The following is a 17,808-nucleotide window of genomic DNA, read 5'->3' on the forward strand; positions in this document are numbered from 1 at the left end:
TCCATTAGCTCCTATCTTTTTGTGCTGACTTAGACTACGGTCTCAACCCGTCTCAAGCCACCGCTAAACAAGGCCCGCATCCTTGGTTTTTTTTGGGGGCTAATTTCCCACTCACTGACTTTTCTCCCGCCCCCCAGCAATTCCCCCCCCCCCCCCCCCCCGGCGCCCCCTCCTACCTACCACCCTCAAAACTTGCACCTGCCCCTTGACTATCGTAACAGTATTACCATGCTCCCCTCAATCATTCTCTTAATGCACCGGACTCTCCCATTACTAGGCATGGCCCTAACTCCTGGACCATCCTCTACCCACCCAACCTCTTTAAAAATGCTAAGAAGAACTTTAAACACAAACTACTAATATGCCACCAAGAAACCTTATTTGTTGATAATTATCTTAGCCTCAGCTCCATCATTAAAACCAACTACATCTTTTACTTCAAACGTCCCTCTAAATGGAAAAGTATATTCCTCCACCACCTCCCCGTATCGAAAACTTGCAAGATCCCATATGGTTTGAAACTGTCCACCACCCCTTCCTCCACATTCCCTGGGGAAATCACCATCTTTATTTTCAAATCCGGAAATATCTTCATACAAGCCTCTGAAAACCACCTCACCACCTTTGAGCACCACTTTAGCACCTTAGCCTACCTACTTTCTACTCCTTCCTATATCCCATCTGCCTCTTAATTACATGAAGCTCTCCTGTCCTTGCGACTTGTGACGTCAAACCCTCCGCTCTCTGATCCTGATACTTTATATGAAGTCTCCCAATCCCTGATTTCTCATCTCCCCACCGCCTTGGCATCCTCTCTTCCTCTTGACATTCCCGCACCACTCTTAGCTACCCAAACTCACTCCCTCCCTCCTCGCCTCCTATGCCTCGCCCCCTTTTCCTGATATGCCTACAATCCACTCTGCCACCCTAACCCTTTCTCCCCCTCTTGATTATTTCCTACTCAACCCTAATCCCTCCATTCTCCCCTCTCTTTCCTCCCAGCCACCTCACATTGAACCCCCTCGGCCTCGCCATGGACCCCACTCTCTTGTTCCCTAATTGACCCCCCTAGGCAAATTGGCTCCCCCTCAATCTTACCAAACTCAGTCATCTTCTCATAACTCCCATCCGGCCCCTGTGTATACCGGCTCTCTGCCTACAATTCACCCTCAGGCCAACACCCAGAACACCCCTTGCTACCCGCCTCCTGGGTTCACCTCCTAGTCCTCTCTCCCCATTTAACTTGGACCATGCTCCTCCCTTCCACGTCCTACCGGCCTCTCTACCTTCCACGCTTATATCCCAGTCACTTCTAAATATAGAACTCCACCTCTCAATCCTGTCGTTGGAACTCTCATCTCTCAGGAAAGACCTTCACGCCCTCTCCTCAACTAACTTTGCCAATCATACCTATAACATAGATGCCGTCCAAACTTACACTACATTCCCTCACCTAGGGAGTACTTCCCCCTGCGTTTTTTCTCCAGAGAGACTGCTGCACGGTAACTGTTCTCTTAGACCTTCCCAAGCCTTGAGCCATTGCTCCTCCCCTGAACGCCTGGAACTAAATAACTCCTACCCCCTCCTATCCCCATGACTACTGACCCTCCTGCTCTTCACTCTACTATGTCTGTGATCATGGGGAGAAGCCATACCCGAGGCTCCCCAGTCTCGCCCAGACCTCCTCCACAACTCAGTACTATCCATCCTTGCCCCCCCCAAAAAAACATCCCTAAACCCCTCAACGGCATGATGGTCAACTGCCGACCGGTCTCCCGACATTCTACTGAATTCTCGGAAACCATCTTTAGCGAAGCCATTGACATCGCATTTCTCATGGAAACCTGGCTCAAGGCCCACTCTTTTTCTATTCTTGACCTGCTCGTTCCCCCGGGTTACTCCATCCTTAGAAAGGACAGGCTTGACAAAATTGGAGGGGCCTCAGCCATAATCTATAAAGAAGATCTCCAACTCTCCCTTGTTCAGAGCTCCGATGATGTTACTTTTGAATACATTGGAGCGGAGCTTCAAGCTCAGGGTTCTCCTCCTATTTGGCTTCATAATATCTACCATCCTCCTGGTGACCCACAGCACTTTGCGGAGGAATTGTTGACCTTTTTACCCAATTCTCGAGCTCCAACTACAAAAACCTCTTCCTTGGAGACTTTAATATCCACTGGAACAAAAAGGATGATCCCACGGTCAACCTCCTCAATGATCTACTTGACATTAATGACTTGATACAACTGTCCCTGTCCCACATTGTTCCCACTGACTGGTCTGACCATCACCTTATTCTCTTGACGATTCCCAGCGCCCTACTACCCCTTTCCCCTAAAATCGTCAAACACAGGAAATTAACCAAAAATCTTCACCTGATTCCTCCAGGTGAACTGGCGACTAAGATTAAAGCACAACTACAACTTCCTCCCCCCTCCCAAAATACAAATGACCTGACCGAATAGTACAACAAATCTATCACGGAGGTCCTTGATCAAATTGCTCTAGCCAAATTAAAACTGCAAAAAAACAACCCCGCCAAATCCTGGTTCAATGCTGATCCCAACAACGAGAGACTCACTCTTAGGCTGACTGAACGCACATGGAGACAACATCCTTCCCCCTCAAATCTTGCCCTACTCAGAGCCGCAAGGGCTAAGTACAAAAAACATATCTTCAATGAAAAAGCCTCATTCTTCTGTGCACAACTCGACCGGGCTAATAATCGACTCAGGGAACTATTTAGCATCATCAAAAATCAAACCGCTACTGTCCCCCCCTCCCTTCTCCCACCTTGATGGCCTCTATCGAAAGATGTGAAGAAATTGCGACCTTCTTTTCTGAAAAAATCACCAAGATTGATCAATCCTTTGCTTTACTCCCACATAGATCTTCACCCCTCTTTCACATCCCCTCAAACTCCTTTCACATCTTCTCCTTCTCCTGACTCGGTTCATCTCCCTGTCCCTGTCACCCTTCCGGAATTCTTCCTCCCCTTCCCCCAGCGAAAAAATGATGCGTCTTGGCTTAACTTCAGCCCAGTTACTGAACTTGAAGTCCTCAACATCATCTCCAAGCTTAAACCTTCCTCTCATACCATGGACCCTCTTCCTGCTAACCTTGTTTAAGATTTAAAACACACATCATTACACCTTATTGGACCACCATCATCAACTCCTCTTTGACCACGGGCTGTGTCCCTGCCTCCCTCCAGCCGGGCCAAATCACTCCCACGCTCAAAAATGCTATAGCTGACCCCAATGACCTTAATAATATGCAACCTATCTCCAACCTTCCTCTTCTTTCCAAGGCCCTCGAAAAATTTGCCCAGCTCCAATTGGACAAGCACATTGACTCGTTGAACTTCTTGGACACATTACAGTCTGGCTTTAGAAAGGGCTGCAGTACTGAAACTACCATGCTCAACATTTTGATGACATCCATCACTCCCTTGACAAGGGGGAGACCTCCCTTCTGATCCTCCCCCTTCATGTTTTCTTGTCATTATCGCTTTACTCCAGCATGTGATCACCTATCCCCTCTCCCGCCTCAGCCCCCTCTACTTCCATACTCTTCCCCCCTCCCCCACCCCTCCCCTGACCATCCTCGCTAAGCGTCACTATCCAATACTTGCCATGGCCTATAGGTAGTCTGTATTTATATTAAAATCTTATAACTGTACTGTTTATATTGCTCTATTTGTTCATTGCATGTTACCTTTTTGTACAAATGTTATATTGTAATTATTTCATCACACAATCTGCTGTAAAGTGCTCTGATACCCTCGGGTCTAGCCAGCGATATATAAAACCTTTTAAATAAATAAATAAATAATGGTTTGTTAAGCATTGTTAGAATTGCAATAAAGAGTGTGTAGAGGTAGGGTCGGGAGTTTGAGGACACAGGTGATGTGAGGTTTTTGTAACAAATATGTGACTATTGAGTAACCTCTTATTTGCCCTTTTTGTAAGGCGTATTGTTTGTGTGACTATTTAAGTGTCTTCCTGCAAGAAGCCCTTTGATACCAACTGTTTACCTGTGTGTGGATAGCTACTCTCCCTGCCATGACAGTAAACCTGCTTTTGCCCCGCACCACCAACTCCGTCAGAACCCAACCACTTACACTGCAGAAAAATCTTGAATATGAAACTGTTCAAGCTGACCTTGAGTTAAGTTCCCCACAGCCAAATAAAGTTGGATTGTGATTCTTTACATATAATTTTACTTTTATGAGCCTGCAGCTCACTTACCCAGTTCACAGAGCTTTATTTAATTTAACCATGCTATCCAGTATTTGGAAGTGACCATGAGGTGATAATGTAGCCCTTTGGAAAACAATGTAAATAATGCAAACCTTCTATTTTTATCATATTGGCTAAGATTTAAACAAGCATCAATCCAGTATATCTTGGCTTTGCTAGAAATATTTTGTCCATAATGTTATTTTATGTCATTTAATCTTGTACTGCGTGCAGGTACTCCGAGGAGTGTCCCGGCGCGAGCCCAAAGAGAAAAAGAATAGATACACAGAAGTGAGGTTCAGTTAGTCAAACAGGTAGGTCTTGAGTTTTTTTTTTTTTTTTTTAAAGGCCAAAGTCTTGAATACTGCAGAGAGCCAGCGGAAGTGAGTTCCAGATCGTAGCAGCTCTAACAGCAAGAAATCTGCCCCCATTCTTGTGAGCTGAAAGCGAGGAATATGGGCCAAGAACTGAGATGATGAAGGTATCTGGCAGGGGTGTAAAACAGGAACCTCTTCCGGAAGTAAGAAGGGCCAAGGGCATACAGAGTGCGATGGACCAGAGTAAATGCTTTAAACTTGACTCGATTGGCCGCCGGCAGCCATTGTAGTTGTCACAGATACTGCCGAACATTGCTTCTCATTGGGATGTTACACACAAGTCTAGCAGCAGCATTCTGGACAGTCTGCAGTTTCCGAAGAAGATATCCCGGCAAGCCGGTATACAGAGCATTAGCATAATCGAGTCTAGAGAGTATCAAGGCCCGAACCACTGTTTCCTTAGCTGCTCTAGGGAGAAACAGGAGAAATTTCTAGAGGGTTTTAAGTAGCCTGTAGCAGGTCCCCACCAACTTCATAATCTGGATAAAGAAGGATAGATTTTCCTCAAACCGGACTCCCAGATTTTTTGCAGGTTGCCCCAAGGAGGCAGGCACGGGAAACTCAGCTGGCCATAGAGATTCTCAAAATTGAGGGTTGAAGGTACAATACAGGAGAATATCGGACTTCTCCTCATTGCATTTAAGCTGTACTGAGGAAAGCCATTGAAAAACTGCTGCCAAACAGTTTTTTGCCGAAGACGTGGAGCACTCGGATTTTCCCCAGATAAACAGCAACTGAGTATCCTCTGCATATGCTATGATTTTGGCACCCAGTTCTTCAGCCAAATAGATCAAAGGGGTACCATAAAGATTAAAAAGAAGGGGGCTCAAAGATTACTCCTGCGGCACCCCAGTGGTCACCTTCTGCGGCCTGGAGGAGAACGGGGGAATCCAAACCCGTTGTGTACGTCCCTCAAAAAAAGATTTTAGCCAGCACAAAGCAGCACCCGAGATCCCCACTCTCGCAAGGCGGGTAAGCAACAGTGAGTGGGGGACAGTATTGAATTCTGCGGAGAGGTCCAACAAAATGAGAGCAGCCCTCCCGCCAGCATCCAGACACTCCCAAATAGCTTCTGAGACTTCAACTAAAGCCGACTCAGTGCTATGGGAGGCTCTGAATCCGGATTGAGCTGGATGAAGCCGGCCGGCACCCTCTACAAAATCAGTAAGTTGTTTATTCACCACCTTTTCGCAGGCATTAGCCATGATAGGTAGGAGTGAAATAGGGCGGTAATTAGCTGGAATCAGCGGATCCAGTGTGGGTTTCTTTAAGAGAGGCAAGATCTTGGCCTGCTTCCATAATGAAGGAACCTGAGCCTCCTGGAGGGAAAGTTTAATACATTTATTGACTTCCGAGTTCACAGTCTCAGCGACCGAGGCAAGAAGCCTGGCAGCACAGGGAACAGACAGGGGGGCCTGACTTCAGAGAGTTGAGAAGCTTCAGTGACTCAGCAAGATCAATAGGGGAAAAAATCAGTCAGAGAAGGTGACTCAGCATGCAACTGCTCCAGGGGCGGGACCTCACCTTAGGACGTTCACCTAGCGTAAAAGACGCCTGGATAGAGTGATCGTTATCAATAAAAAAGTTTGACAGTTCCTCACACCAGGCATTGGATGCAGGAAGAATAGCAGAATCCGCTCTAGGAGCCATAAAACTCTGGACAATAGAGAAGAATAGAATTATTCCTAGCTGGATCAATACAATCCGCATAATATAGACTTTTAGCCAGAGCTATCGAGGAATAATAAAGCTTCTGAACCTTCCTGAGGTTCAGTTTAGCAAATGGACAATAGTCCAGCCGCCATAGTCGTTCTCACTGTTTGCAGTGTTGTTTCTGCAGTCTTAGCGTGTCCGAGAACCACGGCTGGGATGGGGAGTTTCTCGACAGCTTGCGGCGAGCCGCAGGATAGAACCGGGCCACCATCCTCTTAATCCAACCCGAGAAACTATCCAGGACATCCTCCAGATTAGCAGAAGAGGCTGGTCGAGAATCAGCTAGAGCTACACTAAAGGGCATCGGATCAATTTTAGCAAAAGTCGGCGCTTGGCCAGTCCTGCTTGGGGGATAATACCATCCGGAACCCAGGAAAAGTAAGTTAGAAAGTGATCTGACCATGACACCGGTAGTTGATCCTCCACCCTAACGCAAAAATTAGAACAAATAGGATCAAGGATATGTCCACCTGAGTGCATCAGTGCCTTGACCCATTGAGTTAACTGGGCCAAGTTAAGACAATCAAGGAATTCCCTAGTATCTCCAGTTTCATCTTTATCTAAATGAATATTAAGACCCCCCAGAAAGAGAAAACAGCACAGCACGGGGATGATGACTTCCACCAATTTTTTTTAAAAAGGCCGCGAGGGGGGCCCAAGGGGCCTGTAAACCAGTGTTTGCTGGTGGCTCACATTCTTACGTTGCTCGTCTTTGTGACCTTTTAGTCCCACAGTTTTTAAGACTCTCTCCAACCTTCAGTCACAATCTATATTATTGTTCCTATCTGGAAGAATACTTATAACATGCCTACCTTGAATTAGGTTAGTCATAACCTTTTAAGGTATCGCCCACAGACAGTTTTTTAGCTGTCTGTTGTTGAAGACCTATTGTGAACACAACTAATACTTACAATGGACTTAGGGTTAGCCCATTCCATATCATTGGTTGGCTTTAGTGGCAGTCTCATTTGCCTTCTTACTCTTCAGCGGCTTTGCTTCCTCTTCTTGTGGTTTTACTTCACCTGGAGCATAAATAACTTACCATCCTATTGATTGGATGACTTGTATCCTTCCACTGCTTACATTCAGGGAACTACTTTTTAACACTCCATGCAAGTGCATGTGTTCTCATGCTCTCTCCCTTGGGTGCTGCTATTCCACTGAAATCTCAGTTCAAGTGCTCTCTGTGTTACTCCCTTGTTGCCTAGATTCTGTTGCTTCTCCAGTCCAGCGCCCCTTCTCTCTCCACTTCAGTGACTCAGCAAGATCAATAGGGGAAAAGATCAGTCAGAGAAGGTGACTCAGCATGCAACTGCTCCAGGGGCGGGACCTCACCTTAGGACGTTCACCTAGCGTATCCTCTGTTGCTACATCCTGCTGCTCCTGGTGCTCACTGTACCTACCCCTGTTGTCCACTGTTGCTGCCCTAGTCTCTCTATAATTTTTCCTTTAAAATCTTTTATGGAGGGCCCAGCAGCAGCAATTTGCTGCCACACTGCTAATGCACTTTGGTCAACATTTTAATGTTACCATCATCTTGAAACAGTAAATAAAGGCAAATAATTATCCGTGCATCAGGCCACATTACTGGTGATACTTGTGCTTCATCACACCCTTCCCTCCTCCCCTCTCCCCCCCTAATGTGGTACAGCATTGCCAACAACAGTAACCAATTTTTTGTTTTTAAAGCTGCTGAATGACAGTAGTAAAAAAACTCACTGGCAAAGCCAGTAGGTCTGTATTGTCAATGCGAAAAGGCGAGACATGTTCCTTTACCGATGCTTGCTATTTGAATGCGCTTGAGTGCGAAATGTACATGTAAAATATAGGTGGTGATTGATCATAATATCTCTATCCAGTGGTTTATCTTGGCCAAGCAATTCAATCTGTGCAAAGTAGTTTCTCTCTGGTTATCTTTGGGCAGTGATTAATAATTTGACCTACATCATCATCATCTTTTTATGTCAACCACTGTATCTGTATTCTATACATTAGTCCTATTAACAAGGGTCTGTTACTAACAGATTTATAAGCAAATACCATTATATAATATTCTCTATGAACAATCTTCAAAATGAGGATGTCAATTAACATTAAATGTACCACATAACATAATGTTTACACATGTAAGCAGCGGAGTGCTTCTAGAACAAATTTATTTATGAAGAAAATGCATTTCAACCATCTGTAGTCATGACCCTGAGCTGTCCGTGAAACGAATACTAATTCTTACTTTGACTTCACCTACCATAGTGCAAATCATTTGCCTGTTAGTACCCTCAACACACTTCTTTCTGTTAATGAAGACAATGCGATGTCCCAATGCAATTTTTATTTTAGTTATGTGACAGAAAAGTTACATTTTGTACCACTTTTTTTTATTGTAGATTCTTCAAATTGCATTTATTCCTAAATATGTAGTTATGTGACAAAAAAGTTCAATTTTGTACCACTGTTATTTTTCATTGTGGATTCTTCAAATTGTATTTATTTCTAAAATTCTTCATAGTGAAACAGTCTACAGTAACACTCAAGTTGTACTTGTATTTAACTAAAGGTTCCCATTTTGTTCAGTTCCTGCATCAAACATATTGCCTTACTTTAAAACTTCAGAAATTGTTTAATCTACACAATGAACTCTGGCTAATTTTTGTTTGTTTCCTTCCTTCCCATGGCAGGTCCTCTTATTGCCACCACCATGTTTTCACTGCGATCTCAAGAAATTGAGGAACTGATATCTGTGGATCACCAGGACTCCGAGAAAAGACACAGTATGCGTTATTCCCAAAGTTAGTGAGACATACTGGAGCAGATGATATCTGATAGTAGTGCTTAGACATAGTATTCTCACTGCCACTGCATGCAAAGGCACAGGCACACTGTCCTGCAGAGATACAAAAGCAAAGAAAACACAGCAACAACTTGCGTCGACCTCTTATTATAAAAGTACGAATATGGAAGTTATTTGTGAAAGTAATTTGCCACTACTTACCAGAGTCTCAAATATAGTGCTGTTGTAGTCCAGAGAAAGTCAGAGTAGGTTGATAAGGCTAAGAATTCTCTTACGTTTTATGAGAAAGTCCATGGGCTGTTCAGTTGATGTCTACAGCGATTGTGGGCATCATGTGTATATCTTTAAGAAAATTGCGATGATTGCTACAGCGGTTTTGGAGTGTGGCTGAAATACGGATGGATCTATCACAACAGGTTACGGGGGCTTATTGTACACAAGATAAACCAGAGTCGCAAGGAAAACAGTTTCCTAAATTTAAGAAAGTGCTCAGCACTTGCACACAATTTTACATAACTGCATTTTGACTGAGTAGGAAAGCCATCCTTTATGGAAGAGGACAGAACAGAGATGATACAGTGTTTTTAACATACCTAGAGTCCGCACTAATAAAGGTGATCACTGGGGAACTCTATGGTATTTTTAGATTGTCTGGATCCCGCTTTGTCCAGTAGTTTTATTCAAAAACTTCCTCCTACTTATTTATTTATTTATTTATTAAGAGTTTTGTATAGCGCGGACAAGACCCTTGGGTATCAGAGCGCTTCACATTACATGAGGTTGTTATATTCTTGCATTGTCAACGTAGTTTTCACATTATGAGGTAGGTACATAAATTATACAGGCGACAGTATCCATAAACTTTCTAAAAGAGTAATAGCATATATTATGACAAAACCTTTAGTAAATAGTAGCATATAAAGTGTAAAAGAGTCAGTCAGTCCTAATGGACTATTTCTTGTGTGTGTTTCAGCTCCAGTCCTTAAGCAAGATTTCTGACTTCCCGTGCCTCATCTATGGAAGGAATTTACTCATTAGGAAGATCTTAGTTTCCCTCTTAAAGGTTGCTGTATCTTCAATCTTTCTGATGTTTGAAGGAAGTGAGTTCCATATTCTAGGGGCTGCTCCTGAAAAAGCCCTGTCGTAAGTCTTCTTCTTCCGGAAGATGGCGGGTCTCAGCATTAGCTCATTTGTACTCCTGGTTGGTCTGTTACCTCCAGATAGCTTAATTTTCTGAGCTAGGTATTTGGGTGTATTGTGGTGGAGCGCCTTATGTGTTATGCATGCCATTTTTAGCTGGATTCTTGCTTCGAACGGTAGCCAGTTTAATGTCTTCAAGTGTGGCGATATATGGTCAAATTTCCTTGATCCCGTGATCATTCGTGCGGCTGCATTGAGACAAGCTTTCAGGGGCGCTGTTGACATTTTTGGTAGACCTGCTAGCGTAGTGCATCCATATTCAATCCTCGCTATAACTAGTGACTGAACTGCCAGTTTGAGGTCTGCTTTGGATATGAATGGTTTCACTTTTCTGATGTAATTTAGATGGTAGCGGGCGCTGTTTGCCATTGCGTTAATATGTGCTTTCATGTTTAGTTTCTCATCTAGAGTGATTCCTAGAGATTTTGCTGAGTCAACTAGAGTAGGGGTGCAGTTTAGTGCTGTTATCATCTTGGACCATTCCTTCACTTCTGTTTGTTTCTTTGGTGGAGATATTAGCAAGAATTCCGTTTTTTGTGCGTTTAGTTTCAGATGCTTGATCGATAGCCATTGCAATGTCAGTTTTAAGGTCTCATTCATTCTCATGATGTCTTCCCTGGATGTGATCTTGATGTAAATCTGGGTATCGTCGGCGTACATGTGGTAGGAAATATTAGATTTTCGATGGATTTCAGTGAGAGGTTCGATGTAAAGGTTGAACAGTGATGGAGATAAAGTAGAGCCTTGAGGGACTCCAATTGAATTAGGGCATGCTGGTGAGAGTGTTTGATTGACCAGGAATCTTTGCGTTCTATTCTGCAGGAAAGATTCAAACCATTTTAGGACGTTTCCAGTTATTCCCATCCTATCATGAAGCCTGATTAGTAATTTTTCATGATTTACCGTGTCGAATGCTGATGATAGGTCCAGGAGGATAAGTAGACCTGTTTGATTGCTGTCTAGTGCCTGTAGTGCATCATCGACAATATGTAGGATCGCTGTTTCTGTGCTATGACCTGTCCTGAATCCTGATTGGCAGTCGTCTAGTAGTGAGAACTTCGTGATGTGTTGACTTAGTTGATTTTGTACGCATTTCTCTATTAGTTTGGCAAGCATAGGGATGTTGGTCACAGGGCGAAAGTTATTTGGATCTGCTGGGTCCGCCGTTGTTTTTTTGATGATAGGGACGACTTGACCTGTTTTTAGGCAATCTGGAAGTATCCCTTGTGATAGGGAGGCGTTTATTATTTTCGTCCAAATTGGGAATCACAATATGGTTTATGTCTCTGACGCATTTAGCAGGTAGAGAATCACTATAGTGGTTGTTAGGTTTGATGTCTGATAGTGTTTTGGTTACGGTATTTTGATCCAGTAGTTCGAAGTTAACCAATTGAGCCTGGTTTTTTGTCCTATTGTGGTCGTTTTCTATGGTGCTGTTGAGGTTTTGTCTGACCATATTGCCAATGTTATCAGCCTCTTTCCCGAGCTCTCTTTCTAGTTTGTTTGCCTTGTCTGTGAAGAATGTTGCGAATTCTTCACAACTTATTTGTGTTGTTGTGGTTTCTTGGTCGGTTTTAGCTAATTTATTGGATTGCTGTTTCAGGATCTCAAATAATTTCCGTGGTCTATTTTTGGCGTTATCTAGCTCAGATCTGATAAATTCTTTTTTGGAGTGTAGTATTTTTTTGTTATATTCGCTTCTAATTCTTCTAAGTGATTTCAGTTCGGGCGATGCTAGGTGTTGTCTCCATCTTCTTTCCGCTAGTCTTAGTTTCCTCCTTTCTTCATTTAGAGTCTCACTGAACCATGGGTTTTTTATCTTCTCTGTGACTCTTTTCAGTTTCAGAGGCATCGTACTGTTGACTATATTCGTTATTGTTTCAGTGTACTGATCTGTAAGTTCTTCCACACTTTGGAAGTTGTTCGGTGGAGTCAGTTTTTCCTCACAGCTTTCCACTAATAATGATATATTCGGATTTCTAGTATCTCGCAGCCATTTCTTGTATCTCTTAGGTTGTATCGTCTTGTTCTTATTCATATTGTTTATCAGGAAAGTTATGGCATGGTGATCTGACCAGTCACATGGTTCAATTGCTATAATTGAGGTATTGTTAGTTTTTGATATTATCCAATCCAGCGTGGCTCCTTTTTCATGTGTTGGCTCTGTGCAAACTTGGTTAAGATTTAACTCCGTTAGGAGGTCTTTCAGAGCGTTGACTTGTTTGTCTTGGTTGTCATTCCAGTGTAAGTTGAAGTCTCCCAGGATAATGTTGTTATTTTCAGAGTTGGGGTCGGTGGTGATGATTTCCATTAAATTGTCTATGAAGGTTGAATTATTGCCTGGCGGGTGGTAAAGTGCATGTAGATTGCACATTTGATTATCTGCTGATCTAATCTTGAGATTTAGGTGTTCACAGAATTCGTGATGTTCTGATGGCACATGTTTGACTTCTAATTCCGATCGGTAAATGCAGGCAACCCCACCCCCTGTCTTTTTTTGTCTGTCGAGTCTCACAATACTATACTGTGGGGGTACTAGTAGGTCCATACTAAGAGACGAGGATTCCGATAGCCATGTTTCCGTCAGGATTGACACATCTATTTCTTTGTTTAATATGAGATCAGCTATGTCAGATGCATGTTTTGCAGCCGACCGACAGTTAAGGAGTAGGCATTTTAAAGGTTTCCCTGCTAACCTTGTGTTCATGACGTGTGGTTCCGTGATTAGTTGTACTTGTTTTAGGTTGTTATGATTTGTTTTCCTTTCGTTTCGTTTTGAAGTTCTGTTAGCATCGATCTGGACTGTTCTGATTTTTTCGCCTTCAGTAGGGTCAGTAGACTCATAGTCTTGAAGTAATGATAGCGTTTCTTCTTCCGTAAGATGGTAGAGGTTCCTGTCTGGTCGAATTTGTCTGTTTGATAGTGGTAACGCCATCTTATTTCCTTCTTTTTGAGATTTAAGAAGAACTTCACTGATGTACTCGACTTTTTTATGGGTGCTAACAGTGATTTCCAGCATCTTTTTCATTTCTTGTACCGTAGTTAGAATACTGACCATCTGAGTTTGAAGCTCTTTGATTGTTCTACGAGTTAGGGATGATGTGTTAAACGCGTTCGTCTTCCTTTTTCTATAGCCTTGTTTTGCATTCACGCTTTTGAATTTTGAACTCATCATCGGATCTCTTCCCTTTTTGTCACTACTTTGGTATTCTGCTCCTTCTCTGTTCATGTCGTGGACAACCGTTTTGTCTCCGGTATCATCAACAGTTTGGTAGTCTGCTCCATCTCTGTTCATGTCGTGGACAGCCGTGTTGTCTTCTATGTTGACATTGTTTTGGTTGTCTCCTCCGCCTCGGTTTTTGTCGTGTGCTGCCGTGTTTCCTTCTATAATATCCTGAGTTTGGTAGTCTTCTCCGCCTCCGCCCATGTCGTGAACATCCGAGTTATTGTCCATCTCATTCGTTTCCGAGTTCTCCTTTGGTGTATTACTCAACTGTGATGACCTGTCAGAGTTTTTCCTCAGATATGTTTTCCGGGTGGCATTTGCATTTTGTGTATCCAATTCAACTCTTCCTGTGTTCTTTCTGGTCTTCAGAGGTTGTGTTGAAACTTCCATCTGAGATATTTTCGGGGCTGTGTTAGCACCTTTAGTGTCCAAGATGGTTTTTACTGTGATATTCCTTGTTTGGGGTCCTCTTGTTCCGCTCAAGTCACTTTGGTGTAACGGAGGTAGTGGATCCCGCTGGTTAGTGTCCGGTATGCGGTCTGAGTTGGGAACTCTGTTATGATCTATGGTGTTGTCTTGTGTAGTCTAGAGTATTTGGGGTCTTGACATTTTTACGCATTCTTTTAAGGTTGGGAACATCTTGTCAAATTTGTTTAATTCGCTATCCGTTGCTTGTATGAGTACTATACCATTCTTAAATATCGTTATGCATAGTCCCGCTCTACATCTATGGGATGGTTGGCTCATCAGTTTTGTGCCATGTGGGATGTTCTTTGTACTCTTTATGTTAAGCATTTCTGTGAAGGTATTACGCCAAATCGCTGTTTTTCTAGTGAAGAATATCAAATCATTCACTATAGTACCTTTATCATTGCTATAGGATGGGTCCAGGATTAGCGTGTCCGGTTTTTTTCTTAGAAGATTGTGTTTGAACTTTTTGGCTGCGTTCTTAGACAGATTGGCTGGGTATTTAATAGTATGGGCGTTCGAGCCTTCCCGCTCTACGTCGTGGTCCGTCATATTTTTCTTGTTGTTGACCTTATAGTAACCTTCAGTCTTTCAAAATCTTTATTTGTTATTTATGGATGTTTCCGTAATGGTATCTGATTATCTTTTATAGCTTGAGGGCTGTATACCCTTCTCTCCTTTTCAGATTCAGATTTTAGGCAGCACTTTCAAGATGTCTGCCACATTAGCATTCTTTTTTGTGTTGAAGAGACTTTCTCTCTTTCTAGTGTAGCACTAGTCCTCATTCCCTGGTCTGTGAGCTCCCTTTTCCTTTTCTATTTTCCTATAGTCCCTTTTCCCTTTCATTTCCGGTTTTTGCTTTCTGCCAATTATCAGGTGATATTATCTTCTAATGCAGATTATCCTCAAATGGCTCTAATTTTTTCTATGCTGGTGTCCTGTATCGTCGCCATTTTGAGGTCAGGCAGGCTGAATCAGTTCTTCTATTCCCTTCAAAATGGCCCTCGATTTTTTTCTTTCAACTTGTCCTTTCTGGCCTCCATTTTGAGGTCAGGCAGGCCGATATTTATTTCCTTTATTTCCCCGTAGCTATACTTTCCCAATGTCTGGCATCCGCTTTACCCACATTCGGCACCGGTGGCCCAGAGGCTGTCCTCCGCTTCGTGATGAAAATCGGACTCACCTCCTCCTTCCCCGACGTCCTCCGCCACCATGCATCACCGTGTAACACCATTACTCGTTCTCACCGTCCTCGCCATGGGTCGATGCCTCGGCTCCTCCGCTCCACTCCTCCGTCTCCTGCAGTATTTCCGGCGTGCTCCTGTACCTTATCGCGCCTCCGTCTCTTCATACCGCATTCCTGGTCTCCTGGATACCGTAACACAGTTCTTACGTATCGCCGTCTCCCTCCGGTGTGTCCGCAGTGGTATTCTTTGCCGTTCCTTCGGTATAACCACCACTCCTTCTTCTTATTGCATCCCCAGGCTCCTTGACATTCCGATGATTTCTCCGACGATTCACCTTTTCGGATGTCTCCGCCCGGCTGTGTTTTCGGTGATGTTGTTTCCTTTTCTTTTAAGCTTTTATTTTCTTCATCTTTTCGCCTTGTCTTTCCTGGTGTTGTTGGTCGCTGTGGCTGATTGCTGGTGGGTGGCAGGGTTAAAAAAAAAGTCTTTGCCAAGTCTTTGAGGAGGTTGAGCCTGCCCTGGTAATACCATCTTACCAGGATGGGGAGAGGATGCCAATGATGAAGCACAATACTATTATGTGTGTTAGGCATCCTCTTCCATAAAGGATGGCTTTCCCACTCAGTCGAAATTCTGTTATGTAAAATTGTGTGAAAGTGCTGAGCCCTTTCCTAAAATTTAGGAAACTGACTTCCTTGTGACTCTTTGGTTTATCTTGGGTATAGTAAGCCTCCATACCCTGTTGTGATACATTAGTTATTTGTACGTACGGGAGCATATCCTCCACCTCTCAGGTTTTGCGATGATAGTGAAATACTGATGGATACACCGTGAGAGCATGCAAGAGGAGTTAAATTTGTTTCTGCTCCTCTCCTTGGCACAAGATCTTTAGATACTCTGTAACCAAGAGTTTGTCAGTAGGGTTGCCACTTGGTTGCCATTTTACTGACATGATTGGTGTTTTATGTAAATTGCGGTACAGAAAGTACATAAATTAGCAAAATCCATCACCTGGCCCAATGGATTTTAAATGAATAAATAAATAAAAACCAAAGAAGGAAATACAAGAAGCTCTGTAGACCAAATCACTGTTTCCTTAACTATGGACTATACAAAGGATGTGCCATATTCTAAAATAGTTTTGCACAATATACCGTAACCATATGCCAACAAAAAATCTTACAGGGTCTGAATGAAATCTGCCTGCACAGTGGACTCTTTTCAGTACTAAGGAGTCGATTATGATTGCGGTGAATCCCCATCCTCCGGGCCGGTGGAAGCCACCGCCGGCCCGGAGGATGCGGAATCACCGCTGCGGAGCTTCAAAACACCCACCGCCAGATTATGATGGCCGTGGGATCAGCGGCAGACGGCAGGTCCGTCCGCCGCTGATCCGCGGGGTGTTGGACGCAATTTGGTGGCGGTGTCTGCAAGACACCGCCAGCCAAATTATGATGGGTTTGTAAACATGCTTTTCCGCAGCGGATTTACCACAGTTGAAAAGCATGTGGACAATAGCTTCTGGGGGGCCCTTGCGGGCATCCCAGGGTGTCGGGGAGGGGGGGGTGGGGGGTGCACCGCGTGGTGCCTGCCGCTTTGTGCATGCAAATGCACAGCATGCATATTTAACCTTGCAATGTTACATATACGGGATGTGACCGCCAGGGTGGTGGTCACATCCTAATTCCCCCGGAGGGACCGCTGCTGCCCCTGCGGATGGTCCCTCCACCTCGTGGCGGACGGACGCAGGTCCGTCCGCCATCCTAGTAGGCTCCTAAGCTAGGTTGATAGATGTGGGCTGGAACATGGGTGTTTATGTGGGGAGGAGGCCTTAGTGGTGCTCGTTTGAAAGGCTGCTTGCTACCACTAAGTCGTGACAGTTTTCCCAGTGGAAAATAAATACATTCTACAGTTCTACAGTTAATACTCAGGAGAAAGTGCTAAGGAGGAGTTGAATGCCTGGAAATCAAAGACTTGCATAGCTTTTCATGCTTCGTCCTGATTATATACATGAATCTATAGAGTTTGAAATCTTTGTAAATTAAATGAGGAAATCTACGGTATGTAGACTTCTACCTTCCAAGATTTTCCGCTGAATCGGGCCCACATTGTTTAAATATATTTTTATGATATGCCTAATATGTTTTTCAAAGAGGGTAACTTTCCAGCATGAATAAGCAACCACCCAGAGGCAGCAAAGTATTTTCCTGGAGATCATAGATAAGGGAGAACCAGTAATGTTTATCCTACTACATCTTGGTTGCCTAGGTAGTCCCCTGCACTCTGTGCTCCTGGGTAAGCTCATAACAGTTTTGGGTACCAGATAAGGCCTTTGGCTGTTTCTGATTATTTCTGACTGTTTAGGTGAGTTGGGGGATATTGAACATTTCTCCTACAAGTGGACTGGTGTAAATTGTGGGAGCAGTAGGGGTCTCATCTTCCTCCTTCCTCCTTCCTGCTTTAACGTTTACATGCAAAGCTTTTAATGATTATATTCATCGGGTGTAGGACTATACACTTATGCCGATTACACACAAGTGATCCTCCAATTACCAGTAACACACTAGCAGACCTGTACAGGTTACAGATTACATGGAGCAAAATG

General features: G+C 43.7%; 1 protein-coding gene across 2 annotated transcripts in view; it reads left to right on the plus strand.

Moving 5' to 3' along the window:
• LOC144781485 (uncharacterized) overlaps positions 1–17,808 on the plus strand; it is a 126,944-nt gene that overhangs the window by 52,067 nt on the left and 57,069 nt on the right. Inside the window, exons 2-3 of one of the 2 annotated variants that reach the window (XM_078660362.1) lie at positions 4,476–4,555; positions 9,010–9,120. In XM_078660362.1, coding sequence (XP_078516488.1) covers positions 9,030–9,120 — 91 coding nt within the window. In that variant the 5' untranslated portion in view covers positions 4,476–4,555; positions 9,010–9,029. The remainder of the gene's footprint in view (positions 1–4,475; positions 4,556–9,009; positions 9,121–17,808) is intronic. The other variant, XM_078660361.1, reaches the window with a different exon arrangement.

The sequence above is a fragment of the Lissotriton helveticus genome, chromosome 9 (genome assembly GCF_964261635.1).
Source record: "Lissotriton helveticus chromosome 9, aLisHel1.1, whole genome shotgun sequence".
Classification (NCBI taxonomy): domain Eukaryota; kingdom Metazoa; phylum Chordata; class Amphibia; order Caudata; family Salamandridae; genus Lissotriton; species Lissotriton helveticus.